The 25695-nt window shown below is 39.4% G+C and overlaps 1 protein-coding gene across 4 annotated transcripts in view; it reads left to right on the forward strand.

Annotated features, from left to right (window-relative positions):
• The window catches only part of MAPK14 (mitogen-activated protein kinase 14), a 73390-nt gene that overhangs the window by 44831 nt on the left and 2864 nt on the right, over nucleotides 1–25695 (forward strand). The window contains exons 7-12 of one of the 4 annotated variants that reach the window (XR_004352342.1): nucleotides 854–968; nucleotides 1750–1821; nucleotides 13145–13224; nucleotides 19830–19908; nucleotides 24765–24938; nucleotides 25123–25204. Coding sequence is in view for 3 of the 4 variants with exons in the window: in XM_032650217.1 (XP_032506108.1) it covers nucleotides 854–968; nucleotides 1750–1821; nucleotides 17037–17116; nucleotides 19830–19908; nucleotides 24765–24938 (520 nt within the window). In the remaining variant the exon portion in view is untranslated. Of the gene's footprint in view, nucleotides 1–853; nucleotides 969–1749; nucleotides 1822–13144; nucleotides 13225–17036; nucleotides 17117–19829; nucleotides 19909–24764; nucleotides 24939–25122; nucleotides 25205–25695 lie in introns of those variants that run through there. The other 3 variants (XM_032650217.1, XM_032650216.1, XM_032650218.1) reach the window with 3 other exon arrangements.

The raw sequence follows: 25695 nt of genomic DNA on the forward strand, positions 1-25695 counted from the left end.
TTATTAGATTTTATGGGTTTCTAAGAGAAAAAAATGGCAGAAACACACTTATTCAAAATAATTCAACTAAGAGATAAATAATCTATAAAGAGCAAGCAACTCTGGAATTTTTTGTTTCATTTCTTTTTTTACTCAATTTTTTGGAAACATAATTTACAATAAAGTGCAACACTTTAAGTGTACATTTGACAAACTTATATAGCTACGTAACCACCAACACAGTTATGATAAAGAACATGTCCATCACCCCAGAAAGTTCCCTTGTGCCCCCTTCCTAGCCAGTCCCCACACCTCTACCCCTAACCCTGGCTTCAGACAACAACCAATCTGCTTTCTGACACTATAGAGTAGATTTATCTTTTCTGGAGTTTCATACAAGTGGAATCATACAGTATTTTTCTATGTGTGTCTGACTTTTGCTTAGTATAATATTATTGAGATCCATCTGTATTGTGTGTATCAGTAGTTCATTCCTTTTTGTTGCTGAGTAGATCCATTTTATGATTATACCACAATTTATTTATCCATCCACCTATTGATAGACATGTGCTTCAGTTCCATTTCAGGGCTGTGTAAAGCTGCTATGAATATTCATGTGCAAGCCTTTCTGTGGCACATATATTTTCATTGCTCTTGGATAAATGCCTAGCAGTGGCATTTTTGTTTTGCTTTTTGTGATTTCATTTTTTTTTAAGTTCTTGCTGTGTTCCCCATGCATTCTAAGCATGGACCAGGAAATATGTTTATGAAAGTGCTATATTCTCACTTTTTATAAGGCACTGGAGTTTTTTCCCACCTGCTTTACAAGCCTTAGGAGTTTGTTCCAGTGCCTGATTTCTCTTCTCTCCCTTAGATCTTGGATTTTGGACTGGCTCGACATACAGATGATGAAATGACAGGCTATGTAGCCACTAGGTGGTACAGGGCTCCTGAGATCATGCTGAACTGGATGCATTACAACCAGACAGGTACTACTTGCTCTTTTATTTAGGGCCTTATTAATACTATGTTGTGTGTATTTGGGGTTCTCAGAAGTGGAGATGGCAGGAGTAGGAAGAAACATTTTTTTTCTTCCCTCAGTGATCATTTTAAGTCCACGAATAGAAAAATATTTCAGTTGCTCAGATAAAGTGGGTTTTTTCAAACTTTGTGATTTAGCAATTGGCTTTTTATTTATTTATTTTTTTGCAGTACGCGGGCCTCTCACTGTTGTGGCCTCTCCCGTTGCGGAGCACAGGCTCCGGATGCGCAGGCTCAGTGGCCATGGTTCACGGGCGTAGCCGCTCCGTGGCATGTGGGATCTTCCCGGACCGGTGCACAAACCCGTGTCCCCTGCATCAGCAGGTGGACTCTCAACCACTGCGCCACCAGGGAAGCCCTGGCTTTTTACTTATTTATATTTTCAGCATATTCTCTGAGTACTCCTGCCTGAAGACATTGGGTTTATAATATTAACCTCTCAATATTACTTGGGAGAATCCATCATTTCTACCAGTAAGAAACCTTTGTCCTTTTGTGAACAGCTTATTTCTCTTGCCATAACTATGTTTTGACTTAGCCCACCCATGAAGCCCTTTAATGTGGTAAAGGTCTTAGCTTATTTATTTCTATAAAAATGAGTGTGATTGTTGAACCTCGGATGTCTTAAATATTAATTTCAGTATTTCACCCCTTAACTATAGTTCCATTTGTAGCCAAGTATGATAATAGTGACATTATATTACTTTTATTTCTCTTTAATTTTGCCAGTTGATATTTGGTCAGTGGGATGCATAATGGCCGAGCTGTTGACTGGAAGAACACTGTTTCCTGGTACAGACCGTATCCTTTAAAAAGTTTTGGGTTCTTGTTTCTTGTCTGTATTTTGGTGTCCATGGTAGTATATTACTTTTACCTATTTCTAGGAAGGGCCTTCAGTTACTTGCTTTTATAGTCCAGATATGCATTGTGAGATCTGCTCTCTTGCTGAGTATCTTGCCTTGTCAAGAAAGAGGCTTCAATTTATTTTGAGAGTTGCAAAAATTCTTCATAATCTGGAAAGCCCTTTAAATCTTTCATATGTCATCTTTTTTGCAGCAAGTTCCTTATTAATCTTCCCACAGCCCTTCTGCCACCTGAGTGTATTGGTGAGAAGTTCTAGATCTCAATGACTAGTTTAGTCTTCGTTGCACCAGCGCTCAATGAACACAAGATAACCATTTATAAATCGGGGATATCTTGCTTGTATGTTTGATTTACATATTAAAAAGGCTGTTTTTGGTCCTTGTAATGATACACCTGCTGACTCGTTTTGTTTGTTGTCTAACAACAAAGAATAAAAGCAAGGAGATAAGGTCACCCTGTTGTGTGCCTTTTTTTCCCCTCAGCATGACTTTATCTTTTATCCCAGATTGTAGCCAAACCTTAATTTACTTCCAGAGTTATTGTCTAGTTTATGGTTTATCATGGCCCCTTTATTTTAGCCCCTTTCCTGTCTGCTGCATGCCCATTTCACAGTTTAGTAATAATATCATCAAAATGTGATTTGTTGTAACTCCCATCAGTTCCACTTGAGGAAGATGTTTAGGCAAGAAAGAATTTTGAGATATATGTCTAGAATTAGGTTTGAAGATTTTCGTAAAATTCATTTGACTAGCCTTCCGTGGGTTTGGTTGAGAGATGCTGCAATTGCCTGTGTTCTATCATGGTTAGAGACCTAAAAGCTGTTTTAGCACCTCACCTATGCAAACTCATTGAGTTTGTAAACCAGATTGTCAGTTCACTGGCTTACAGTTGGGATAATACTTCTATGGTGACTGTGATGTTCATGTTATCGATCCATATATTCTATCTTCTGCTAGAGTGTACTTTCCTAATGAACTGAAAAACCTCTTCCCTCAGCCATTTATTTCCCTCTCAATATTACTGGATTGATATAGAGTATATTCTCCTTATATAGCTCACCTTATTCCTCCTCATCCCCAGATTCTAATTTTAATACCTAGTGTTTCTCCTTTGTCCTTTGCTTCATTTACCTTTTACTTGTTTCTTAGAAATTTGATATATGCATTATAGTCCAAGCTAAGAGAATTAGGGAAAATTTGTAATTTTCCTTTTCCTCAGGCACATATCTTAGAGTCCCATTCTTTAGTCTGTCCTCCCAAGCACACTGTCTGATGCTCTTCTCTGTTCCCCCTCTTCTTCCTCTTCTTTGTATCTGTATCTCCATCTACAGTCAGTCGTGGACACTCATACCTACATAGACACACAAAGTGGTAGAGACAGACAGACAGTAGAGCATACTGGTTAAGAGCACATGCTCTGGAATCAGACTTACAGGGTTGAGATCTTACTTAGCTCTTATTTACTCCCAGCTCTGTGACTTTGAGCAAGTTGTCTAACCTCTGTCTCTCAGTTTCCTTAACTATAAAATACTGATAATAGTACATACCTCATAAGGTGGTTGTGAGAATTCAGTGAGATGAAATCTGGAACGTACTTAGAACAGAGCCTGCCAACAGATGTTAGCCATCATCTTCATCAGTGATCTTTGGGAAGCAGTTTCTCCCTTCATCTTCCCACTTTATTGTCTAATTGTGAATCATTTAAAGGCTAGTTTTTTGTTTTATTTAAATTCTGTAACAAGTAGTAAAGGATGGATCCCCTTGGCAGGCTACCGGTAGAAAGGTTTCAAAGCAGTTGTGTGTGTCCTACGGTCCTATCTGCAGGACAGCTGCTTACTGATGGCTTGACCTTTTTAAAATGCGAACTTTCAGCCTCTAAGAAGTCTTCTCTTTTTTTTCTCAATAAATTTTATTTATTTATTTATTTATTTTTGGCTGCATTGGGTCTTCGTTACTGCGTGCGGGCTTTCTCTAGTTGCGGTGAGCGGGGGGGCTACTCTTCGTTGCAGTGAGAGGGCTTCTCACTGCAGTGGCTTCTCTTGTTGTGGAGCATGGGCTCTAGGCGTGTGGGCTTCAGTAGTTGTGGCTCGTGGGCTCGAGCGCAGGCCCAGTAGTTGTGGCGTACAGGCTTAGTTGCTCCGCAGCATGTGGGATCTTCCCGGACCAGGGCTCAAGCCCGTGTCCCCTGCACTGGTAGGCGGATTCTTAACCACTGCACCACCAGGGAAGCCCTAGAAGTCTTCCCTTTTATGCATACTTCTTTTCCTTCTATGAACTTTAGGTAGAAAACCTAGCATTTAAACTTTTTACTAGGAGATTCTCTTTTTTTTCTTTTTGCGGTACACGGGCCTCTCACTGTTGTGGCCTCTCCCGTTGCGGAGCACAGGCTTCGGATGCGCAGGCCCAGCAGCCATGGCTCACAGGCCCAGCCGCTCCCCGGCATGTGGGATCCGCCCGGACCAGGGCACGAACCCGTGTCCCCTGCATCAGCAGGTGGACTCCCAACCACTGCGCCACCAGGGAAGCCCAGGAGATTCTCTTTTTAATATATGAGAATTCATTTCAAAATTCTTATTTTAGTAATACACTGTTTCTTTCCTACTTGGCTCCTTCAGACAGATGTTCTCCTGGATCGGAACATTCAGAATCAGAGGACTGTATTTGTAATACACATTCAGATTCAGAGGATTGTATTTGTAATATACATAACTCCCTTCTTGTCAGTTGCAATCTGTGTGGATATAGCTTTGGTTGCCTGACAAAGGGAGAGGAAAGTGTTTTCTATTACTTTTTCAAATTCCCAGTTGATTCTCGTGTACAGCCAGTGTTGAGTACAACTAGAGTTTACCCTGGTTGGATTTTAGTTTTAATCTTTCAGGCTGACCCTGAAAAAGTTACTTAGTTAGCAGTTTTTCCTCATTTTTTTTTTTAAGGTACCAATGAGATCAGAAAAATTAAGAATCTAGAATTATCCACTTGAGGACCTAGAAAGATGTTAGAAAACATCTAGTTGAATCCTCTGTTTTTATAGATAAGGAAACTAAGAACCCAGAAAAAGATACAAACCTCTGATCTGACTCAGGTATTAGTTTCTTTCCAATATTCTACTTGTTGCCTGTTCTCCTAATTTCTGAAACTCATTTTCTTAAAACCTTTGCAGAATGTGCTGGCCCCACACACTCTTCTGTTGCCCAGAAAAGCATGCATCTACTGCTTATTTATGATTTTAAGATGCAGCTGAATGCTGAGGTAACCTCTAGACTATGCTCTTTATTTGAGTGCACAGTTTTCACCCTGTTTTCCTAAATTATTATTTATCTTGCATTTGGAACTGACGGTTTTAGCTTCTAGATAAGAACTATCTAATAGAACTTTCTGTAGGCTTACAAATGGTTTATGTATGTACTGTCCAATATGGCTGTTGGTAGCTACCAGCCACATGTGGATATTGAGCACTTAAAATGTGGCCAGTGAAACTTAGAAACTGAATTAAAAATATTTTTGTGGTTAAGCATATAAACATAAAATTTGCCATTTTAACTTTTTTTTATTGTGGTAAAATAAACATAACATGAAATTTACCATTTTAACCCTTTTAAAGTGTACAGTCCAGTGGCACTAATTATATTCATAAAATTGTACACCCACCACCACTATGTCCAAAACATTTTCATCACCCCAACAGAAATTGTACCCATTAAACAAAAACTCCCCATTCTTCCCTCCCACAGCCTGTGGTTACCTCTCTTCTACTTTCTGTCTCTATGAATTTGCTTATTCTAAATATTTAATATTAAGTGGAACCACACAATCTTTGTCCTTTTTTGTCTGAATTATTTCACTTAGCATGTTTTCAAGGTTCATCCATATTGTAGCATGGATCATAACTTCATTCCTTTTTATGGCTGAATACTATTCCATTGTAGAGCTATACCATATTTTATTTATCCATTCATCTGTTCATAGACACTTGGGTTGTTTCCACCTTTTGGCTATTGTGAATAGTGCTTCAGTGAACACTGACATACAAGTATCTCTTTGAGTCCTTGCTTTCACTTCTGTTGGATATATATCTAGGAGTGGAATTGTTGAGTCATATAGTAATTCTGTATTTAACTTTTTGAGGAGCAGTCATTGTTTCCCAAGCAGTTTCACCATTTTACATGCCCACCAGTGATGTATGAGCAATTTCTCCACATCTTCACCAACATTTCTTCCTTCCTTTCTCCTTCCCTCCCTCCCTTCCATCCTTCCTTCCTCCCTTCCTCCCATCCTTCTTCTTTTTAAAATTATAGCCATCCTAGTGGGTATGAAGTGGTATCTTTTTGTGGTTTTGATTTGCATTTCGTAATGACTAATAATGTTGAGTATTTCCCTGTGTTTACAGGCCGTTTGTATGTCTTCTTTGTAGAGATATCTGTTTGAAACCTTTACCCATCTTTTAATTGGGTTGTCTTTTTGTTGTTGAGTTTTAGGAGTTCTTTATATATTTTGGATATTGAGCCTTCACCAGATATATGATTTGTAGATATTTTCTCCCATCTGTGGGCTGTCTATTCACTTTTTTGATAATGTCCTTTGATTTACATAAGTTTTAATTTTGATGAAGTTCCAATTTATCTATTTTTTTCTTTTGTTGTTCATGCTTTTAGTGTCATTTCTAAGAATGTATTACCAAATTCAAGATTATGAAGATTTACTGTATTTTCTACTAAGAGTTTTATGGGTGTACCTCTTATACTTAGGTCTGTGATCCATTTTGAGTTAATTTTTGTATATGATGTGAGGTAGGGGTCCAACTTTATACTTTTGCATGTGGAAATTCAGTTGTCCTAGTACCATTTATTGAAGAGACTGTCCTCTCCCACAGAATGGGTTTGGCACTTCTGTCAAAGATCAGTTCTATTCCATTGGTCTATATGTCTATCCTTATAGCAGTACCACACTGTTTTGATTACTCTAGCTTTATAGTAAGTTTTGAAATCAAGAAGTGTTAAGTCTTTCAACTTTGCTCTCATTTTCAAGATTTTTTTTTTTCTCTTTGGGCTCCCTTATAATTCCATATGAAATTGAGGATTGGCTTTTCCATTTCTGCAAAGAAGGCTGTTGCAGTTTTGCTCGCGATTGTGTTGTATTTTAGATCACTTGGTAATATTGACATCTTAACAATATTAAGTCTTCCTGTTCATGAATATGAGATGTCGTTCCACTTATTTAGGTCTCATTTCTTTCAGCAATGTTTTATAATTTTCAGTGGACAAGTTTTTCACTTTCTTGGTTAAAGTTATTCTTAGGTATTTTCCTAGCATCTTTAAGATGCTATTTTAAATAGAATTACTTTCTGAATTTCCTTTTTGGTTTGTTCATTGTTGGTGTGTAGAAACACAACTGATTTTTGTTTGTTGATCTTGTAGCCTGCAACTTTGCATAGCTGAAAGCTGAGAGCTCTGGTAGCTTTCTTGTGGATTCTTTGGTATTTTCTATATGTAGGATCATGGCATCTGCAAATAGAGGTAGTTTTACTTCTTCCTTTCCAATTTAGATGCTTTTATTTTTTTCTCGTTTCTAATTGCTCTGACTAGAACTTCCAGTGTAATGTTGAACAGCAGTGGTGAAAGTGGGCAGCTTTCTCTTGCTCTTATCTTCAGCCTTGAGTGTAATTTAGCTCTGCATTTTTCATAAATACTCTTTATCATGGCAAGGAGTTCTCTTCTGAATAGTTTTATAGTTTCATAAAACTCATAGTTTTATGAGTGTATTTATCTGAATTTTAAATTTTATTAAATTTTCTTTAGATTACATTTAAATTTAATCACATGTGATTATTGGTATTGTATTGGACCGTGCAGTTTTAGATCTTGACAAATCATCTTCCTGTAATACCTTTTTCTCATTTTTTTTGCGATTAGTCTTCTTGAGAGAATCTTTTGTTACTAGTTGTTGGTAATCCCTGGAGTTCCCCTAAAGATATAAGATATACTAATTTTTGTCTTAAAGCTAATTATGTTTTCAGGTTAGAAATTATTCTCATTTGTGACTCTGCAAAACCCTCCCAACTAGCTCAAAAATAGTACTTTTTTTTTTTTTTTTTTTTTTTTTTTAAGAATGGAGCCCTTCCTCATAAGTCTAGTTGACTGGGTATATATATATATATATATATATATATATATATCAAGTGGACACACCTGAGAGAACTGTCTATTAGAAAGAGAGTGGGGACACAGAATGTGTCTTCAGGTATGGTGCTAACTTATTTCAAAAACCATTGGTTCTGAAAAGAGTAAGCCAATTAGAAAATATTACTACTAATGATTGACAGTCTGCAGCCTAAGGAAGAGAGACAATGAGTTTCCTAGCCCTGTTGCACGTCAAGTACTGTTTTCTTCCAGACATCTCAGCCTCGGCTTACTATTGTTTTCCTTTGCTAGGTAATCAAATGAATTTTGTTCATGTGTAAAACTTTTCTTTCCTTCTTTCATTTTAATAGAAATGGTAACTAGACATTAACTAGACATTATCATTAACTTCGACATTAACTAGAAGATAATAAGGCTCCTGCCATCAGCTTGATGCCCTACTTTATATGACTTTTATTAGTGTTTACTGGCTCCTTATTTCTTCTTTTGATTTTTTTCAAACATTTTATGAACTACTTCACACATACAAAAAGACAAGGAATAATAAATGAACACCTATGTTTATATGACCCAGATTATGAGATAAAACATTGCCAGTGGAGTTAAAACTTCTGGTATACCCCTTCCTGTCACATCTACCCCTTTCTTTCAGACACTGGTTTCAAACAGTCTCTCATTTTAAAAAAACAGTCGTACTTCAGACACTAAAAGCAAGTGTCCTAATAAATGTTGAAGAAGAAAAATATTTTATTAGGTTATTTGCCTTTTCTTCTCTAACTTAAGAATATATTTCCCCATTTGAAAAGGCTAGAACTCTCAGGCTTGTCCACAAATCTAAAGTACCTTAAAAATTTTTCCTTGTATGACAGTGAAAATGCCTATTTTGATGACCAAGAAGAGAAGGAAGTAAGCTAAGTCCCATTCTAGTCCACCTGTCTGTCACCAGGGAATTTCCACAGGTCTTTGTTCCAGCTTTGCCTCATATGGATTTTTTTTTTTTTTGAAAACTGCAGCTCATAAGCAGCAGAAGTCACATGTAGGTTCTGCAAATGGTCCTCTTATTCATCTTCAACTCTCCAGCCTGCAGAGGTTTCCTAGGAGTTGCCTAGAACACTTAGAAGTGAATAGAATATCTCTCTTTTACTTTCCCTCTAAATACCCCATTACCCTTAAGTTTTTTTTCCTTGCCTTTTCATTCTGGCCACCTTTTACTTTTGTTACAGAGGACCTAGTCTAAAGAGTAACCTTAAGCCTAAGTTGTTTTAGGAAAAATCAGGAGATTTATGATTTAAAATTTGACATTGTGATTATTACAATTAAAACACATTTTTGACTAACAGTAAAAATACCTGCTATCTAGGGAAAAATGGGTTAAACCTGTTAAGAAGGATGGCTTGCTGTGGAAATAATTGTCATAATGTGGTAAATTTTGCTTTGCTCTGCTTATATAGCTACTTGAAGCTCCTTCTGGCCTTAACTGCCTGGACAAATTGTAGTGGCCTTACAGTAGCTGGTATTATTGGAAGACTGACCTGTATTTCAATGGATTTGCCAGCTCTTGGAGAACCTATGGTGATTTCCTATGAAGTTTGCATGCTTTGACTTCCTTCATGCAAGTGCTTTTAGCTACTAAGTAGATTTTTATTTTGCATTGTGTGTTTACTAATCTCCTAAGTATTGGCTGTCATGCTGTACCAGCTCTTTGTCCATACCCCTTACACACTCATTGCACTGTATTTATATACTCTTTATGGTGTAAACACTTCAGATGGGGCGTTTGCATATGAAATGAAGCAACTTTTCTTGACTTCTTTTTTGTATATAGACTTTCCATTAGAGTATGGTCATTCTAGATTTCTCAGGGCAAGACAGAGGGGTGGAGCTGAGTTGGAAAGCATATTACAGGAAGTCTTTTCAAGTTAATATTTATTGAGCTACTCAGTGGAAAGTGCTGGAGGTAAGATGGTACCTGTCCTCCAAACCAGAATGATCATACTCAGCAGAAAGTGAGCTATAGGAGTCACTTGAACAAATGTCTGCTCTCTGCTTATAAAACAAGGTGTAGTGATAAGAATACTATAATAGAGGTATAAATAAGTTACTGAGAAGAAGCAGAAATTAATTCAAACTCAGGATGTCCAGGAAGACTTCATGGCAGAGTTCTTGTTTGAACAGGACTTTGAAGAGTAAATAGGGAAAGAAAAGGTTTGGTAGGAGGGGAGGATGGAGGGTATTCCTCTTTATGACTTGGAGAAATAAGAAGTTGGAAGCTTAAAAGTGCCTGGAATAGTTGGTGTGAGTTGAAGCATTGAGTGCATTAAGGAAGAATAGTTGGAGGGAGAGTCAGAAAAGAGTCTTGATGCCACATCAGGGAAGGCCGTGAATTTGAGGCTGAGGAATTGGGGCTTTATTCCTCAGGCCTGAGGTTGTTTCATACTGGCTGAGGCAGGAGAACGACATGGGGTCCCCCAGGTCATTGTTGTCATAACCACTGTGACCAGTGGAAGTGGCATACTTTTCAGGTATGTTGGGGTGAAGTTAAGACACTTGAGAAACTGCCCAGAGTCTTCCTCAGAGGGAGTATAAAACTTTATTCTCATTTTCATTAGTCAGAAGTCTTTTATATAAGAGTGTCAATCTCACTAGTATTATTTCTAGAGATCAATTTTGATGCATTTTTTGTAAAACTACCTGTTTGAAAATTCAAGTAGTCCAGTTTTTTTCTCATATGTGATATACTTTATCTTGTGCGATAGCTACCCTGTTAAATTTGTTCCTTAAGAATGTGAGGGAACTAAATTTTTGTAAACTGAATCATTTCAAATGAGCAAAGAGGATCCTATACTAAATTCTGTTGTAATACAGTTAATTTGATTATTTTAGAGCAAGATGGTATCTGTCCCCACTGCTTGCTCCGTCCCCATTAATGTATGCTTTAAAATTGTTTTCTTGACAACACCTTGAATTAAGAAATCAGTATTGAAATTTTAGCCTCCAGAACACATTGATTTTTGCCATTTGCAGAGGACAAAATTTTCTACTATTCTTTTTTAATTTTTTTTTTTTTTTTTTTTTTTTTTGCGGTACGCGGGCCTCTCACTGCTGCGGCCCCCCCCACTGCGGAGCACAGGCTCCGGACGTGCAGGCCCAGCGGCCATGGCTCACGGGCCCAGCCGCTCCGCGGCACGTGAGATCTTCCCGGACCGGGGCACGAACCCGCGTCCCCTGCATCGGCAGGCGGACTCTCAACCACTGCGCCACCAGGGAAGCCCTAAATTTTTATTTTATATTGGAGTATAGTTGATTTACAGTGTTATTCTTTACTATTCTTAATTCAGAAGTAACTTCTGTGAGGGGACTTCCTTTTAATTTATTTTGTATAGAACATAAATTGTTTGAGTCTACGATGGGGTTCTGCAAACCTTTTCTTAAAGGGCCACATAGTAAATATTTTAGGCTTTGGGAACCATACGGTTTCTGTTGTAACCACTCAATTCTGCTGTGTAAGTTGAAAGCAGCCATAGACAATACATAAACAATGAGCATGGCTGTGTTCCAGTACAACTTTATTTTCAAAACAGACAGCAGATTGGGGTTTGCTGACTCCTGTCTAGAATTTTGTTGTGTTTAAGCCAATTCCATATCTGGAGAAAAAAAAAGAATGGGGCAGGATATTATTGCGTAACCAATTCCTGTAACTCAGGCAACTCTGGCTTGCAGAGGCCATTATTTTTAAGTTGCACTGTACTGCCTTCATATGTATAATCATAAACAGAAATAGTTTCTTGCATTCTCTCTCCTCTCCATCCTGCCGTACCTCCTTAAATATTTTGAGTGCCCACCACGTAGCAGATGTTAGGCTAAGCACTGGGGATAAGTGGTGAACAGGCAGAGCAGCCCCTCTCCTCATAGATCAGTAGAGGTGACAGACAGTAAGAAAACTAAGCAATTATAGATTGTGACGAGCGCACTGTGCTGAGGTGGAGAATAACAGGACAGCGCTTCTTCCATAGAGTGTTGGGGGAAGCCTCTCTGAGGAGGTGACGTTCAAGCCGACACCTGAAGTTGAGAAGGATCTGATAATGCAAAAAACCTGACAGGGTTTTTTTTTACAGGAATCAGAAGATAGTCATCCTCCCCTCCTTTTCCCTCTGAATGTCAATACAGACATGGATAAGCTATTCAAATTTTCATAGAGAATATTGAAAGCTATTTTATAAGATTTTTTTTCTCTCCTTTTAGCTTTTTAGGCAAGGCTAAAAGCAGTAAGAACAAATGGAAAGTTTCTGTCTTCTGGTCAATACATGTACATACATAGTGAATATGCACAGAAGAGTTGGCTGCCACAATAAAGGTCTGGGCCTTGTGGCCTATTATTTAGAGCTCTGGGGATGCGTGAGGTTTGTTAATGCATTTATAAAGTTGAAGCCTCATATGCTCTATGTTATGGCGCTCCAGAAGGCTGTGCAGATGCAGTGAGGTGGTGGGGCCCTCTGCTGGCTGACTATCGCTTACAAATGCTTCTCTGCTTACCATAGTCAGTGTGGACAGAGAGGTTTTCTGGAGGACATCTCAAGTGGTTAGGCCCCGGGAGGTTCCCAAGCCCCTGTCGTATTACAGGCTCCTTAGATCAAGTCTTAGGGGAATATTCACAGGTAGGCTTGTACATCCCTAGCTCCTATGCTCTCTGCTTCTTTCTTCTCTGTGGCCTTCTGCTGACTGGTGCTCTTTGCTTGACTGGCTACTGGTGCTTTGGTGGAAGGTAAGGAGGTAGGTGTGGGCTGAGCATATGGACTGAGTGATGCTTTTGTGTTTTCACATGCTGTCTTTGGCATCTAAGTACGCAGCTATAGTCGCTTCACTTTACTGATAGGGGGTGTTGACAGAAGCATAAAATGAATATAAGTTGGGTATGTGTGTGGTCGCATTTTGAATCTTTGTACAGGAGGAGCATGTTCTACTTGAAGTGACCATCCTACAGAAGGCTTGACCTAGACGAATTCACCATTTTGGCTTGGTTTGGGGTTTTTAATTTTTGTTATTGGGGTATTTTGTTTGTTTTGTTTGTTGTTTGTTTTTCATTTTTATTTTGTCCCAACATTTTCCTTTATAGTCCACCATTAGATATTGATCAGTTGAAGCTCATTTTAAGACTCGTTGGAACCCCAGGGGCTGAGCTTTTGAAGAAAATCTCCTCAGAGTCTGTGAGTTGTTGCTTTGATTGTAATAATCTGCCCTGTTGGGAGCCTCTGCCACTTCCCTTCTGTCAGTCTGTACTTTGACCCGGGTATGTTTGTAAGCACATATGCCCTTTGTGTGCTGACTTCCAAGATGAAGGGTGTGTGTGTGTGTGTGTGTGTCTGTGTGTACCTGCCTGCTCACATGCATGGGTGTGTTTTGTTTTCTCTCTATCTGGGTATGTAATACTAGAGCATAGGAGCTTGTATTGGGCAGTAGTATGCCAGTAAATGAGATTTGAGATTCTAATTCATTCCAAGAGATTAATGGAAAATCTGTTGTCTCCACTGTCCAGCCCTGACTTCATCTTTCTCAGTTTCACATATACTCAAGGTCTCCTTTCACTTTTTGGTTAGTGTTTATCCTCAGAGCATGAGCTTCACCATGTATTAGTCTAGCTTTATCACTAAAAGAATGAAATGTGCATTATCTCCATTCTCTTGCCCTTTTCCAGAAGTTACTTTCTTTTTATTATTTTAGAATAGACAATTCGCACATCTTGTGTAAGATGTCTATCCCCCACAGGGGTCCCTCTCTACCCAGTCTCCAGACCATCAGAGGTAACAGCCCCACTCCTGACACCTCAGATACACAGGAGTAGGGTTGTAAATCCTTCTCCCACAGCCTGCCTTTGTAATTACAAGTTTGAGTAACCTGAGAAAAAGCTTTGGAGCTAATGCCTTCCTGCTTCTAAGCAGGCATTTAGAGAGAAGCCATGGGAATATGACTCTGGCTTACTTGGGCTCTCATTTCCTGCTGTTGGTCATTTTCTTGGGCCAGAGGCGTGAGAGAAATCATGAAAGCCCAGTCTTTCTCCCCTTTCCCTTCTGTCTGCTGCCAGGCAGTTGGATAAAAGGGAAAAAGAGCTGTGGAGCCAAGTTCCAGTTGTGCCTTTCTGGATTCTCCTCCCAGCGTTTCTGACTGCCCAATTGGAAAGACTGCTGGGTAGCCAGAGGCAGGCTTTTAATTTGTTTCATTTAAGATGAGGAAGCAAAAGCACAGAAAGACTGTGACTTGCCCAAGTCACGCACTGAGTCACTTGACAGAGCTGAGCATACATCCCAGATGTTCTGATAATGTGTTCTAAACTTTAATCTCACGACTGCACACTGTTTTGAAAGTCATTGTCAGAGTTATCAACCACAGTGTCAGCCTGAGGGAGTGTTTCCTTTTGCTTTATGAAATGCAGAAAGCTGGGTTGGAGTGAATCAAAGATATGGGATGATGTTTAGAGAGGATGGTGCTTTTTTGTCTTAAATGCATTTGCTTAGAAAGATTGGCTAATAGAGAGGACATGGGGCAAGGGAGTGGGGTTGGGGAGGAGCTCCGTTTATTAATGAATAGTGCTCACGAGACTGAGATAGCAAATGCATTCCCTGTCTGGGGGTGGCCACTAGCAGCTCTTTCTCAGTCTTCTCGCCCACCCTCAGCCATCTGCCCTATAGGTACGTGCTGTTAGTCGCAAGAATTTCTAAAAGAAAAAGTGTGGGTAAAATGATCATGTTTACCTGTCATTAATCCATCTTTTTTTTTTAAGAAAGAAACAACACTAAGTGCCTGACCTAATAATGAAATGTCTTTATCTTATGTGATATAGGGCACATCATACATTTCAACAGCTCTAGTATAGAGTTGGGCATAATAACATTGAGTATCAGAATACAGAAGTTAAGTAATATTGTATTGAGTATAGAAATAAGAAAATGGTGTTTTTTCCTCCTGCATAGTTACGACTACTGCATAAAAGTAATTTAAACATTGAAAAGGGTAGACAAGATTAATTTGATGTTAGTGATACTGCTCAAGTACTAGTTTATCTTAGAAGCACATGATTTGTGGAACACATGATGCATAAATAACAAAGCCAGGTGAATAAAATGGTTTAAAGCTTTTCAAAGTGAAAAGAAAAATTCATTAGTGGAGGAATGTAGTAAACAGAGAAAGCCAATGGCTATTTTCGTTACTCCTGAAAAGTAGTGAAGAAGTGATGCCATTATTTATTGATTGATGGAATTCAGTCAATAAATAATAGGACATTCTGAGTAAGAGAGTGCAGTAATAGATGGGTTGACTGAGAACAAGTTAGCATGTGCCATGAGAAAGGGGATAAATGGGTCACGATGGATGTAAGGAGAGGGAATTTTTTTTGTTGGTGACCCACTACCTATAGTAATCAGTGAAAGGACCAAAAAAAAATCATATTGCAAAAGCCCTTTCACTGACTCACTCTCACATTTTTCTCTGGAAATATTTTCTTCCTAACTTCCAGACAAAAAGGGGATACAATAACCTATTTGACTAAAGGAGACAAAAAAAAAAAACAACAAACAGAAAATGTGCAGGCCAAGTTATTGTTCACAAGAAAGAAGAGAAAGGTGACAGGATTTTAACATTTAAAACCCAGCTAGTATTCCTATTGCTGGTTTACTTATTGACCCCCTTTTGTTCTTTCTCTTGGCATGCAAAGTAGTTTGTTATGTAATTTATTTAGAGGTAAATCTAAACTTTATTGAGAATGTTAAAAGAACTTCATACCACCTTTTGAATTTGCTGGCTTCTGTCTTTGGGCCAGGGAGAATGAACGGCAGGGTGGAGCTCATGGCCCCAGCTCTTTCCTAATAGCCAGCCTTGAACATGTGTTTGTAGTAATCTGACCACTAGGGAATCTGAGTTCAGAGGATGAGCTAAAGTGTAAAAATCATTGAGAGAAGCCACAAAGAAGTGAAATTACTTGATTCAGGTACTTATTGAAAATTATGCTACAACAGAAGGAGAGAATTAATAGATAACAGCAAAGGGAATATGAAAAGGCTTTTATTGAATTGTGTTGAGGATTTTAAAAATCCTATCACTCTACTTTAATAAGCAACACATGATAAACTAACAATTCTTGTAGTGTTTGTGTTAAAATTGATGGGACAGCTAAATGAGAGAAGTTTAGAGTACAACTTACCTACGTGCGCATACATTTGGAAAGCCTCATAGTTCTGCCTTTGTCAGATACTTGCAGAGTGTTTTGCTAACTTCCTCCAGGATGTTTTTAAGCAAAAGTCAGTCTGTTCACCTGTTAAAGAGACTTGTGGGAGAAATCATTGTGGCATGCTGTAATGCTGTCAGCAGCTTGTGACTTCTGTTTTGTCTCTGCCATTAGCTTCTAACTTCCCCCCCATCTCCCTGTCACTTCCCATTGTGTGTTTGTGGCATGTATTTTAAATGTATCACTAACTACTGTCTTTGAAACTTGGCACTGCTTATCAACCCACATACCACCTTGGTCTTACCTTAGGAGGGGTGGTATTTTGGAGAATCACCTGAACCTGTGCCACAAAAATTTAACCTCTACCTTAAATGGATATATTGGACATCTTATTATATCCAAAGTTGAGTCAAACTTTTCTGAATCCTCTCCATTTACCCCACAAGCAAACACGTTTTGGCCATCAGTACTTGAAAACAGTTCTCTGGCTGGCATCCTGGATCCAAGGGGCAGTCTCTTTCCAGGGAGCCTAAATATTTAATGTTAAAGATGATGCTAAAACCAAAAGAAAGTTTTTCTTCTCCACATGGCCGGTCACTGGCCACATGCCTACTAACTCTCATGCCATTCACAGAAGCATGATTTCACATGCAGCGTTGGGCTCTGGCCTGGGGTGGGCGGGATGGGTGGAAGTAGGCTATTTGTTTGTTTGGGGGTGGCTTTTTGGCCTTTTTTAAAACTTGAGTTGAAAGTTATTTCTTGCATTGTATGCTTAACAATGCCCTTGACTAGGCGTCTAAGATATTAACCAGCTTCAGCAGATTATGCGTCTGACGGGGACTCCCCCTGCTTATCTCATTAACAGGATGCCAAGCCATGAGGTGAGGACAAATAGACGGTGCAGGGATATCTCATTCAGAGGGCCACATTCTCATTTTATTGCCACTGTATAACCAACACAGTTTTCAATGTCACTGAATGCTTGCATGTGCCTTGAGGGCTACTAAGGCAAAGACTGCCTGTGTGCTATAACAGAATGTTGACATTTGGGAGAAAAGGTCACCCAATCCTGTGAACTGAGAATATAATTTACAGGCTTGTACTTAGAAAATGATGTTACTTTTATATTTGAGTTTTATGAATTGAGTGCTCAAGAGGAAGTTCGTGTTTTCCTAGGATTCTATGCCTACAGTCAGGGTATGCTACCACCTAATGATTTTCAGCTGGAGGTGTATTAACTGAAGGCCATTAACATCCTTTCCTATTCATCCATTTTTTTAATGACCAAAAGAAGAGTCTTCATTTAAAAAGAAAAAACAAACAAACCTAAAAAATGTCTAATGCTAGTAAGGACTATATTTAAAAGAAGATATGCAAATAATATAAAATAAATTTGAACACTTAGATAGGGTTAGGTGCCTTTTTTACCAATCTAACTCTGGTTTTATCATCAGAGATGATTGGGGCACTTCTTTCTAAGGTGCCCTTAATCTTTTTGGGAATCAGGTTGGCAACACAGCTTTATTCAGGTAGTCTTTTTATTTAGCTTATTATAGGGAAGATTGTTCTCTGCATGAGACAGGCCTCTTAACTCTGTTTTCCCTTCATTCTTTTATCTACATGCTCAAGTAGGAAGGGATAACAGGCATGTCGATAATTCAATTCCTAGAGCTTTCTTTTCAAATCAGAAAGATTCTCAGCTGCTTTTGAAAGTGGGCCTCTCCTGCTTGCTCTGCATACAATGACTAAGAATATGAAGTTATTAAGAGGTACAAAACTACTATGTATAAAATAAATAAGCTACAAGGATAGGTTATACAGCACAGGAAATATACCCAATATTTTATAAATAACTCTAAATGGAATATAATCTATAAAAATTTGAATCACTGTTATATACCTGAAAATAACATAATATTGTATTATATGTATTAATATTATAGATATAATTTATATATATATATATATAAATTTTAAAAAGGTGAAGTTGCCCTAGCAGCTAAAACTTTTTCTAACCTTGTATGTGTGTGAATATACGTACATACATAACTATAATGCATACCTTTAAAGAAGTTTTACCTCAGCTACTTAGATGGACTGATAGTGGGATTTATTCTTTGAAACAGGGAAGGTCATAAACTTATTTTAATACCTAATATCTGAAGCACACATTTATGAGTTACATTTGTGTTTATATGATTATTCTCAAGACCAGTGTTTGGCTTTGCCTTGATTAGAGCTGTCAGTCCTTGAAAGTATTTATTAGCACCTTAAGTTCCTTAGAATGAAGTCCGGAAATTGTCAGGCTTTCCTTTCTAAAGGCAACAGTGATAGCAGCTAATGTTTAATTTGAGCTCTCCCTCTGAACCAAGTACCACGCTAAGGAGGTACTGCTTTGTTATCGGTAGTCCTCACTCCAGCCCTGTGAGGTAGGCACTGTTATTAACCCTGTTTTATAGATGAAGAACTAAAGACTTAAAAGAGAATAAGTAATTTACCCAAAGTGGTAAAGTCAAGATTCAAACTCAGGCCTGTCCCACCCCAAGGATCAAACTTATAAAACCTATATTGGTATATAAATTTTTGTGTGTCACAATTTTAGTTGGAAGCTCTCATGAGTTTTATCTTGCTTGAGTATCACAATAACCATATGGTATAGGCAAGCCAAATACTAATATCTAATAGTAATACTAATATTTTACAGATGAGGTCATTGATATGCTAGTTAAGACTTGCCCAAGAAGATGTATCTTATAGGTGGTAGGGGAAGGATTTCTGCCTAGGCTGTGTAACTTATCCACTATTCTTTATTACTCTTATTAAATTGGTTTAGTATTTTTAAAATGTGTTTGAACCTCTTAGAATAATATATATAACGCTTATGGTTACTTTCTTGTCACCATGAATATTTTGTTAGGAAGGCTTAATACTGATATCCTTTTCATATACTAAGAGTACCTGCTGAGATCAGCACCATCAAAAGACAATTGATCCTAGACTTTCTTTGGGGAAACCAGTCCCTATGCCAACTGCAGCTATTTTAGGAAGGCTGTCTCAGAAAGGTCTACTTCTTAGATATCTTTTTGTGTGTGTGTGTGGTACGCGGGCCTCTCACTGCTGTGGCCTCTCCCGTTGCGGAGCACAGGCTCCGGACGTGCAGGCTCAGCGACCATGGCTCATGGGCCCAGCCGCTTCGCAGCATGTGGGATCTTCCCGGACCGGGTCACGAACCAGTGTCCCCTGCATCGGCAGGCGGACTCATAACCACTGCGCCACCAGGGAAGCCCTTAGATATCTTTTTAAACTTCTGATCCTGTGACCAGAATGCTAATGAAAGAGAACTTAATTGGTTCGCATTTTTGTTCACTTGAAATTTAACTGTGAGTGATAGCAGGAGTAAATAAAGGTGCTGATCGTAAATAAGGAGGTTAGGTTGGCAGTAAGAGAGAAGTATTTAAAGAATGTCAGTGATATTCATAAACATTGAAGCTAGCAGACCCTGTCAGTTAACACTCGTTCTTTGACAGGACCCAGACTCTTTGAGAGCAGCAACAATACTGAACAAAGCCATTTTGAAAACCCTCTGTTTTACAGGCAAGAAACTACATTCAGTCTTTGACCCAGATGCCAAAGATGAACTTTGCAAATGTATTTATTGGTGCCAATCCCTTGGGTAAGTTGACCATATCCTCATCTAATGGATTCAATATCAATATATTCAATATTGGTTATGACATAAGTTAGGTATTTGAAGAAGAGTTTTTCCTTTTGACTAAATATCATACCATTAATTAAATCTTGGAAGGAGGTAAATAATGCCATTTATTATCCGTGTTTGTATTATCAGTTTTTTTTTTCAGTCTCATGACATGCTTATATATTTATATGATCACAGAATTTGAATGGGGAAATAGGCTGGGACAGTGAGGAAAGGAGAGGAAATAATGGGAACGCTAGGAGAACAGATTGAGGGATACAGGAAGAAAGAGGAACAGAGAAAAGCCTGTGAGTCGTTCACCACTGCTGTTGGGTTTTTTTTTTTAATAGATTTATTTATGTATTTATTTATTTAATTTATTTTGGCTGCGTTGGGTCTTCATTGCTGTACGCGGGCTTTCTCTAGTTGCAGCGAGCAGGGGCTGCTCTTCGTTGCAGAGTGCAGGCTTCTCATTGCGATGGCCTCTCTTGTTGTGGAGCATGAGCTCTAGGCCCGCAGGCTTCAGTAGTTGTGGCATGCAGCCTCAGTAGTTGTGGCACGTGGGCTCAGTAGTTGTGGCGCATGGGCTTAGTTGCTCTGCGGCAGGTGGGATCTTCCCGGACCAGGGCTCGAACCCGTGTCCCCTGCATTGGCAGGCGGATTCTTAACCAGTGCACCACCAGGGAAGCCCACTACTATTGTTCTGCGGTGTCCCTCACTGAGGGAGAAAACAACCGAAGCACAGATGGTGGTTAGTAGACCCACCCAGGCGCTCCCTGCAGTGTGCCCTGCTCTACCTACAGGTCCCATCATCCTCAGGTACTTTTCCCTCCCCCTCTTCTTCTTTTGCCCTTAGAGACTTAACCATTCTCTCTTTGCGAAGCTAATTTGCCACCCCAGACTTTAAGGAATGGCTCCATATTCGTTCCTGCCACCATCACTTCCAGGATCTTTGGCAAAGGGACATAACAGTGGCAGCTGCAGGATGTGTACTGCCTTGGCTAAAAAAGAGTTGCTTTGTTCCTTAAAACCGGGGGCTGATATCTACTTTTTTTGGCCCCCCAAAGTGTTATTGCCTGAGGCTCTAATTCCCTGACTCTAGGAGAAGACACAGGACAGTGCTATTTAATGACAGACACAGAGAAATCAGACCAGGACCTCTCTATGACAGGAGGGGAGCAATGCTGTGATAATAGTACAATCAACCTTCTTACTTTTCTGAAGATTGTATCTTAGTAGTATGTTTTTTGGTTGTTGTTGTTTTTAAATTTTATTTATTTATTTATTTTTGGCTGTGTTGGGTCTTCTTTGCTGCGTGCTTGCTTTCTCTAGTTGTGGCAAGCGGGGGCTACTCTTTGTTGTGGTGCATGGGCTTCTCATTGTGGTGGCTTCTCTTGTTGCAGAGCACGGGCTCTAGGCGCGCAGGCTTCAGTAGTTGCGGCGCACGGGCTCAGTAGTAGCAGCTCACGGGCTCTAGAACACAGGCTCAGTAGTTGTGGCGCATGGGCTTAGTTGCTCCGCGGCATGTGGGATCTTCCCGAGCCAGGGCTTGAACCCGTGTCCCCTGCATTGGCAGGCGGATTCTTCTTAACCACTGCGCCACCAGGGAAGTCCCTTAGTAGTATGTTTTTAAATCTCAGTTTTGGTCATCCCTCTGCTTAAGGGTCCCAGCAACCGGGCTTCAGGTTTAGTTTTATCCTTCTGAGAGCTGACACCCATGACAGCCTCTTTAGAAGTTGGAGTGAAGGCTAAGTGGCTTTACTTTTTTAAATACTTCATCCACGGTGATTGTTTGAGAGCAGTTTAGTGTTACTGTGATAATTCTTACAATAGCAGAGATGCTCACACTCTTTCAAGTGTTAGGCAGCTATAGATGAGTCCATGTCGGCCTTTGAGATGGAGAGTATGTCAGATCTCAGCTGGATCACTCTCACGTCGAAGAATAAATCCACAAACTCATCAGGGGTATACAGAACTCTGCCGGGGTTGGCTTAGGTTTGCATCTGCCCTGGTATGCTGTGGTTGGCTTTGTATGATTTGTTTATACTGTGTTATCTAGTTCAAGGGTCTGTGAGAAGCTCTCTTTGAATCATAAGTACTGTAGGATGTTGGGAAATTATGTTGTATGCTGGTCGCTTCCCTGTCTGTCATTCTGTTATGAGTTTTTTCATCATATCAGCTCACGTTTTGACATGGCAATGCTTACTGTTTGACTTCCTGATGGCTGACTCAAAGAGATTTGTTAATTCATTTTTCCAAGGAAGGGGGAATATGTGTGTGTCCCAGCAGCTTATTTGGGTCACATCTATCCTGATAGGTGTCCCCCTTCTCTGGAATCGTGACATTTAAGCATTCAGAAGAACTGGATACCACTTAGTACTGCAGGCTGCTAGTGAGTTGAAGGAGGCTTTGAGCCATCTGTTGCTCAGCACTGCAGTTCTCAAACTTTAAACAGACCTATCAGTCCACTGCCCAGTGATGTCATACAGAGTCTCTTCTTGCAGGCAGAACATGGTGTTACTGACCAGGAACTTGTGCCCAGCATGTTAACCGAGAAGGAATATGCTAACAGTGTAAATATTGACAGCTCTATTTTGTCCATTACTGACTTCATGTTTCACCCTTATCCTCAAAACATGAAGTAAAACTTAAATTGCCCTTTGATGGAGTGTGTGTATTTGTATCTGTCAAGATCTTAGAGGAATCTTTTTCTTAACCTTGATCTTATTTTTTAATCAAGGTATTGGTTATAAGGATATGGTTCTTTCTACCCTGGGGGTGGCAAAGACTCATCATATGACCCAAACAACACCTGATAAGGTTATTCTTTCTAAGTAGAGAAGAAGAAATATATATCTAGGCAATTTTCCCAATGCTTTAAAGTGTAAACTTATGAACTTGACACATAAATATTCACTTTGTTCCTGTAGTCCTCTGAAACCCACATTTCTCCTTTGGATTACTCTGGAATTGAGGCTGCAGGACAGGGGTCTTTTACATCCTCCAGTGTATGCAGCATGGGTCTCTTCAGGAAACAGTCCTCCCCTTCACTACCCATCCCTGCCCACTTCCACGTTTAAGGAGACATCGATAATTTGCAAAGCCTCGAACGCCTTTGTTACACCAAAGTGATAACTGTCGAAATGTCACTATTTGTCCTCCCAAGTGCCACCATTCTGAAACTCAAAACATCCTCATTTGTAAGAATTAGAAAACAAACAAACAAAAACCCCACTGTTTTGTGACCCCCCCCCCCCCAATGAATTAGTTGCTGGGAAGGAAAAATCAATGGATGCTGAAAGCTGTAAGTGAAAGAAACTGATATTTACCTGGTGTGTCCTACTGGGTACTTTCTTGGGGCAAAAAAGAAACATTTTAACCTGGTGATCAAATTTTAGCATCATTATTAATGGGACAGATGGCTTTAATGTACCATTAAGTACATAGCATCACCTATGAAATATTCTTTCCAAAAATATTTATAACCCAATTCTTACCAAATTTTCAGATCTAACAGGGTTCATGAAATACAGGGAATAGAGGAAAACAAGGGTGTAAGTACAAGATAGCACAAGATAACTGGGGGTGGGTATTTTCAGGTCAAAGTTAGGAAAAAATAGGGTTTAGAAGTGGGGGGATTATTTCGAGACTAAGGAAACTCAATCTAATGCATTGCATGGCCCTTAATTGGATCCTGGTTTGAACAAACTAGGTATAAAAAACAACTTTAGGGTAATTGAAATTTTAACATGTACTGGATTTTAGATGCTATTTGGGAATTATATATTTGTCATATGTTATAACAGTTTTATGATTGTGTAGGAAGCTATCTGTATGCTGAAATATTTAGAGGTAAAGTTTCACATCTCTAATTTTATTTTTAAATGGTTTGGCAAAAAATATATGTATATATAGATAAAGAAATACAGAAGGTTAATTGTTGGTGGTGGGCATATGACTATTCACTGTCCTATTATTTTGTATACTGAAATCGCTCATAATGATTTTATCCAAATACCACGTCTCGTCCACACACCCATAAAAAATCCTCAATTTGTTCATTAGATCCATGAGATGAATATTCACTTGCCTTATGTAAATAAACAGAAGGGACAAAACAGTAAGAAACCGGCCCTACTTATCTCTTGTAGATTACTTTAGTTATGGACTTTCATTCTGACATTTTGACCATAGTGGTAGCAGTTTGACACTGACATTCCACAGAAGCTTGTTCAAACACAGTCTGTTACTTTTTAAAATTCTCTTTACTAATACATTCTCTAGTTTTGGGGGGGGTTATTTATTTATTTATTTATTTTTGGCTACACTGGGTCTTCATTGCCACACGTGGGCTTTCTCTAGTTGCAGCGTGCAGGCTTCTCATTGCAGTGGCTTCTCTTGTTGCGGAGAACGGGTTCTAGGCACGTGGGCTTCAGTAGTTGTGGCTCGAGGGCTCTAGAGCACAGGCTCAGTAGTTTTGGTGCATGGGCTTAGTTGCTCCGTGGCATGTGGGGTCTTCCTGGACCAGGGCTCGAACCCATGTCCCCTGCAGTGGCAGGTGGATTCTTAACCACTGCGCCACCATGGAAGTCCCAGTAATATATTCTTAAAAAATACAAAATCCACCCACCCATCCATACACGCATGCAAGCATGCACACACATGTATATGTTTAAAGGAGGAAAGGAGTAATATATCCTAGATCAGACACTTTGGAGAATTCTTTGTTTGGGTATGAAGGGTCAAAACTGTGTGTTTGCTTAATAAGGCATAAATTTTTGGTAACGTGTTAAAAACTCTTCTTTTTTCCTTCCAATCTGTGGTACTGATAGCTGTCGACTTGCTGGAGAAGATGCTTGTGTTGGACTCAGATAAGAGAATTACAGCAGCGCAAGCCCTTGCACATGCCTACTTTGCCCAGTACCATGATCCTGACGATGAACCAGTGGCTGATCCTTACGATCAGTCTTTCGAAAGCAGGGACCTCCTTATAGATGAATGGAAAAGTAAGTCATAGCATCTAGCTTGAGAACTTAGATTTAAAAATCTTTCCTAAGCGAACCACTATCCAAAAGCTGTGTGGGGGTGGGGGTGGAATTTTTTCTGGTTCTACCCAGCTCGTTAAAACTTGTAATGAGGGTCTCTAATGCAGAATGAGTATGCTCCTCTGATGGAAACTGTCTGTTGTAGATGACGACACTCTGGACCTTTGAGATGCTTCTGTCTGGTCTGATTTTGTGCACAGCCCCTCACGTCTGCATAGAGCTTTGAGGTTCTCAGAATTTCTGCATTTATACCATCTCTCTGAGCTAAGTAGGGAATAGGGAATTTTTACAAGCGATAGAATTGGGGCAAAGAGAGTTTATATCATGTCTCTTACCTTAGACATAGTTAGGGATGCGGCCAGAAATGGAACCCAGGTCTCCCATGCCCAATCTCATATTCTCTCCATAAAACACAAATTCAGAACTCGAGTTAAATCCCAAAAGCCAGGATTATCTGTTGCTGTAGCGTGTGGGATTGCTTTGCTACTCTTGAGCATCTTCTCCAGAGCTTTAAAGAGGAGGCACTAGATGATGAAAGAAACAAGAAAAATGGTTCTTTTATATGTATCCTTGAACTTCTGTGTAATCACACGTTCCATTAGGATATTACACACAAGCAATGAGGCAATTATTTGAAGTAGCCCATCGAACCAGCGGCCTGAACAGGGAGGAAGGATCTTGAGCTTAGAAGTTAGGATGCTTGCCAGCAAAGTGCATA

Source organism: Phocoena sinus, chromosome 11 (genome assembly GCF_008692025.1).
Source record: "Phocoena sinus isolate mPhoSin1 chromosome 11, mPhoSin1.pri, whole genome shotgun sequence".
Taxonomy (NCBI): domain Eukaryota; kingdom Metazoa; phylum Chordata; class Mammalia; order Artiodactyla; family Phocoenidae; genus Phocoena; species Phocoena sinus.